General features: G+C 32.7%; 1 protein-coding gene across 2 annotated transcripts in view; it reads right to left on the reverse strand.

The window, feature by feature from the left end:
* The window catches only part of LOC107873503, a 15877-nt gene extending 10291 nt beyond the window's left edge, over positions 1 to 5586 (reverse strand). Inside the window, exons 1-4 of one of the 2 annotated variants that reach the window (XM_016720375.2) lie at positions 5434 to 5586; positions 4529 to 4623; positions 4098 to 4161; positions 1006 to 2133 (exon numbers count right to left, since the gene is read on the reverse strand). In XM_016720375.2, the coding sequence (XP_016575861.2) occupies positions 1006 to 2127 (1122 nt within the window). In that variant the 5' untranslated portion in view covers positions 2128 to 2133; positions 4098 to 4161; positions 4529 to 4623; positions 5434 to 5586. The remainder of the gene's footprint in view (positions 1 to 1005; positions 2134 to 4097; positions 4162 to 4528; positions 4624 to 5433) is intronic. The other variant, XM_016720374.2, reaches the window with a different exon arrangement.
* Positions 5587 to 6063: the final 477 nt, after the last annotated feature.

A 6063-nucleotide genomic window follows, 5' to 3' on the forward strand; every position in this document is an offset into this window, starting at 1 on the left:
AAAACTATTGTATAAAAATGAAGAACAAAAACATTAAATAAAACTTACCCAAATTTATGAGATATGATAATTATTTAACGAGGGTTATATAAATAAATTTGTATAAGCGGTGCGAATATTTTGTCTTGGAAAGAATAATTTTCTGCTTCTGCTGGTGCAAATATTTTTTGTATTGGAAAGAATAATTTTCTGCTTATGCTTTTTTTAAGAAGCCAAAATTATTATCCTTTTGCAAATCACAGAAAAACTGCTTCTTCTATTTAAAAAAGCACTGATTGGCCAAACACCTCAATTTTTCAAAAAAGAAACGTTTTTTCTATTCCAATAAAAAGTGTTTGTAACCTCCCAATCGCTTGGCCAAACAGGCTCCAAGTGTTCCTTAAACAGTTTTATCCTAAAAGCATTTTTGAAACATTGGCCAAGCACAAAGTACTACTTTAATAATGGCAAGTGTTATCAAAAGCAAAAAACACAAAAAAGCTACAAGGTTCGCTTGGGCTATTAGCGCTCAACACGTTTTGATCCTCGTTCCGGAGCTTAGCGCCCCCTTGACAACGTTACAACACTAAGTAGCAAGCGATTTTCAAATTGATTAGCCTAACACAAATTGCCAGTCCCCAAAATAATCACTTTTTCAAATGCACTTCTAACCCAAAAAAACACTTCCCACAAAGAGTAGATTTTAAAAGCTTGGCCAAACAGGCTATAATTGAACCGAAAAGAAAAAACCAAATCGAAATAGATTTATTTTGACTTGATCTTGTTCTTTGGATAACCATAATTCAAGAAACGAACTTGAATACCAAATTGACCAAAACCGTTGACGAACACCCTTACTTGAAACTTCAAACTTAAATTTGCTCAAGCAAGCACTTATAAACAAGCTATTCTCCGCAAAAGGGTACTTCTTTCATACGTCAACTAGAATATTGTCCTTAGCCAACAAATTTTATAAGGAGAAAAGCAATTGAAGGTTAGAGGGCATTGATAGCACATCTAACTAACCTGAGATGGAAATTGGGACTTGAACGCCTTGGGTTGAAGGTTACAACCACCACGTCCTGCAGCTTTGTAGATCCCATACATCAACTTCAGATCAACATCATAAAGAAAAAGTCGCATCCCCTTGTAAATTTTTTCCACAGTCTCTTTCTTGTTTGCCGGCAATCCTAGAACCTTGTAACGATAGCAGTCCTTCTTAGTCTCAGAGTTGCACATGAAGATCATACCCATGCTATTAGCCTTCTTCACAGACTTCTTCTTTTTTAACGGCTCAAGTTTGTCTTTGCCTTCAAAATTCACATCCTTAGAGATCACCCCCGACTTATCTTCGGAAGCAACCTTCTTAGAGCTTTGATCAACAACTTCTGAGTCCAATTTTCCCGAGTCCTTCCCAACCTTGACACTAGAGGCGGCTACTTTCTTCTTAACTTGCTTATTTTCACCTTTCACTTGGGGGGTTCCATTGGCCATTCTCTTTCTATTGTTCCTTCTCCTCAATCTTTTAGCTTTTTGTTTCGAACTTCCTTCCATTTCCTCTTTATTCTTTGCATTTGTTTCATCTTCATCTTTTTCCATACCATCTTCTCGGTCATCTTTGTTTATTCCAGCAGCATCTCCGGCTTGCTTATCATCTATGTTCGGTTTACCACCACCTTTTTCTATGGCAGTTTCTTGGTTATTACCTTCATCATTACCAACAGCATTTTCTACTTTCTTATCAGCAGTACATGTTTCATCTCCTCCAATCACTTCATTTTCTTTAGCAAGTTCTCCCTCTAAAGTTTCAGCTTCTGCTCCCTCGTTTTCTTCCTCTGATCCATCATTTTCTTCCTCCAAAGTTTCAGCTTCTGCTCCAGCATGTTCTTCTTCTGATCCATCATTTTCTTCCTCTGACCCATAATTTTCTTCCTCTAAAGTTTCAGCTTCTGCTCCAGCAGTTTCTTCTTCTGCTACAACACTGATCATTGTTTGCTCAGTTGTTGTTTGCTCCGTTACTGCTGTTTCCACCAAGTCTCCAGTTTCTACGATGTTTTCCATCTCACTGGAGTCACTTGTCAAAGCAGCTTCAGAAGCAACAGCAGCACTGGCAGATCTTTTATTGGCTTTGCCTTTTGCACGCACCATCACAACCTATGGATCTCCGAATCAAAAATTGTAAGTAGAACTCTGTAGTACATAATGAGAAAATAAGCCTTGGTATGAGTTCACAGGTGCACGGCACACAACAGAAATGAGGTCACAAAATCAACACAAGGAAGCTCACAAAACAAATGAGTATAGCAGCTAGAAACATCCATTTAAATTAGTTAACTTATTAAAGAATGAACCATCTAGTTTTGCCTCAACCCTAATATCTACAGAAAGAGCAAACTACTGCTAGATACACCAATATCTATAATTCCACTCCCAAACTAGTTAAGACCACCTTAACGAATACAAAATGATAAAAATGAGAAAGAACGTGAGACCATAGAGAGAGGGGAAATACATCTAAAAGATACAAAATTTGATGAACTTTCATTTCTAATGTTGATTTATTATAAACAAGTGAAATTTGTGCAACCCAAACTAACTCATAAAAAATTAAATCAGACATTAAAAAACAGAACTCATGAAGGTACTCTCCATAACAAAGTTCAAAAAGAAAATAGAGAGAGGGGAAATACCTAAGCAATGAGCTAAAACTAGTTTCACCTCTAAACCTAACCCTTATACCCACAAAAAGAGCAAACAACTGCAAGATACAAATATAAAATGATCAAAATGAGGGAAAATGTGAGATAGTAGAAAAGCAATGCTCAATTTATCAGGCAAATACAACTACAAAAATACAAAATCCAATGCACTTCTATTTTTTAATATCAATTTATAATAAACAAAGTGAGATTCGTACAACCAAAACTAGCTCATATAAAAATTAACTCACATATTTTAAGAAAAATAAACAAGGTGGTACTCTCCATGTCAAAATTCAGGGGAAGAAATAGAGGAAAGGAAAAGCAAATGAACGAAAACTAGTTTCGCCTCTACCCCTAACCCTAATACCTACAAAAAGAGAAAATAACTTCAAGATACAAATATAAAAGGATAAAAATACGGGGAAAATGTGAGATGGTAGAAACCCATGCTCAATTTATCAACAAGTACATCTAAAAAATACAAAATTCAAGAAACAGAAAAAAGAAATAGAGAAAAAAAAAAGGAGACACCCAAGCAAATGAAGAAAAATCAGTGTCGCCTCTACCCCTAATCCTAATACCTACAAAAGAGCAAACAACAGCAAAATTCGAATATAAAATGATAAAAATGAGGGAATGTGAAATTGTAAAACAATGCTCGATTTATCAACAAATACATCTAAAAAATACAAAATTCGGCAAACTTCTTTTTCTTTTAATGTTGATTTATTATAAATGAAGTTACATTCGTACAATCCAAACTAGCTCATAAAAATTAAATGAGAGACCAAAAAACAAAAATCAAGACTGTACAAGTTTCCCCTGTAACCCTAACCATACAAAAAGAGCAAACAGCTGCAAGACACACCAACATCTATAATTTCAATCCCGAAATAGTTCAGACCACCTTAAAGAACATAAAATAAAAATACAACAAATACATCAAAAAACTACAAAATTCAACGAATTTCCTTAAATGTAGGTTTATTATATATAAAATGAGATTTGTACAGCAGAAACTAGCTCAAAAATTGAGGCTAAATAGTAATCATCAGTGGGCAAACGGGTGGAAAAAAGTACCTGATTCATCAACCTTAATTCACATTCAACTAATTAAAAAACACGAAATATCAAAAATCTTCATAAATAAATACAGCAAAAAAATACAAAATTCAACAAATTTCTTTTAATGTAAGGTTTATTAATATAAAATGAGATTTGTACAACACAAACTATCTCATAAATTGAGGCTAAATAGTAATCATCAGCGAGCAAAAGCTTAGGCAAGACGCATGTGATTCATCAACCTCATTCATAACGAATTAATGAGAAAAAAAAAACACTAGATATCAAAAATCATCACATTAAAAAAGTAACCGGAAAACAATTCTGGCAACTTCAGAAAGATAAACTCACCTGCAGATACTGCCAATTGAATGACGAAGCAAAAAATCCTGAAAATGAGAAAATTTGCAAGACCCTGAAAAAGGGTGAAAAAGGCATGAGATTCATCCACCTTGTTTACATCGAACTAAAGGAGGAAAAAACCTAAATATCAAAAATGCAAAAATTTGCAAGATCGCATAAACAAGATCGCATAAACAAGTGCTCAATTCATCACAAACACATCTAAATACAAAATTCAATTTCTTCTCTTTTAGTTAGTGTCAGTTAAAATTATATATAAAAGTGAGATCCATACGAACAACACAAACTAGCACATAAATGAGAACTGTGTGATCTCAGAATCAGAGCTTGATTCATCAACAAATACATCAAGAAAAATACAAAATTCGAATTTCTTTTAATGTCAGGTATATTACATTACAAAAAAGTAAGATTCTTACAGTCCAAACAAGCTCCCAAATTGAGGCTAAATAGTAATCATCGGTGCAAAAAAAGATTGAAAACCATGTGATCCAGCAACCTCGTTCACATCGAACTAATCAACAAAAAAAAAGAACTAAACATCAAGACTCATCACTCGAACTAATGACAAACCTAAATCATCAAAAAATCATCACTCAAACTAATCAGGAGAAGAAACCTAAATAATCAAAATTCATCACATCAAAGTAATTAAAAAAAAACTTAGATCTTCAAAAATTATCACATTGAACTAGCTCATAAATAGTAATAATCGTCATTGAGAAAAAATGGTGAAAAAATCATGTGATTTCATCAACCTCATTCACACAAAAAGAAAAACCTAAATTATCAAAAATTCACCACGTCAAACTAATCGGGAAAAAACCCTAAATTACCAAAATTGATCACATCGAACTAATCGAAAATAAAAAAACCTAAATAATCAAAATTCATCACATCGACGTAATTGAAAAAAAAAAAAAACTAAATTATCAAAAATACACCACATCAAATTAATCGAAAAAAAAAAAACCACACACACTAAAATGAGACTCGTACAACCCAAACTAGCTCATAAATAGTAATAATCGTGATTGAGAAAAAAGGGTGGAAAAATCATGCGATTCATCGACCCCATTCACGTCGACAAAAAAAAACCTAAATTTTGTAAAATTCACCACATCAAATTAATCCAAAAAAGAAACTAAATTAACAAAATTGGTCAAATCGAACTAATCGAACCCCCTCTCCCCCCACCCCAAGTTATCAAAAATCATCACTCGAACTACTCGAAAAAAATCACATCAAATTAATCGAAAAGAAAAAAAAACTACGTAATCAGAAAATCGAAAACACAATCGGAAAACAAAATTATAAACTTTACCTACAGATGCCGCCGATTGAACGTCCAAAGCAAAAATCCTTCAGCTAGGGTTTGAAGTGAAGCCCCTTTGTTGAGAAGCAATGGATTTACGTTACGGTTTTATAAAGAGAAAGCGGTGATGAATATGTGATGATTAAATCTGGACCGTCCAATTTATTTGTCTGATGAAAATCCCGTTATATTCGAGGTTCTTCGTGTGCCCAAGCCTCCAAAAAATCTTATCTATAAAAAAAAAAATATATCAAACTTATTCTAAAAATAGAAAATTACATTAATGTTGAGTTGCCTATTAAAAAATAATTGTTTGACCATAAAATATTGAATGAGATTTTAAGAATTTATCTTTAAAATTTTATTTGACCATAAAATTGAAATAGATTTTAATAATTTAATTTTTAAATATTTTATAACAATAATATATTAAATGTAGTTTTAAGTGTACGTTGATCACGTCACTATCTTAAAATTAAGGTAGAGATGTTTTCAATAGATTCTCGAATAAAGAAAGAAACAATCTAGAAAAAGACGTAATGAAAGTATAAGAGATAGTAGATAGTTCACCTTGAATAAAGAAAAAAACAATCTAAAAAATGACGTAATAAAAATATAAGAGATAATAGATAGTTTAAA

Source organism: Capsicum annuum, chromosome 6 (assembly GCF_002878395.1).
Source record: "Capsicum annuum cultivar UCD-10X-F1 chromosome 6, UCD10Xv1.1, whole genome shotgun sequence".
Taxonomy (NCBI): Eukaryota; Viridiplantae; Streptophyta; class Magnoliopsida; order Solanales; family Solanaceae; genus Capsicum; species Capsicum annuum.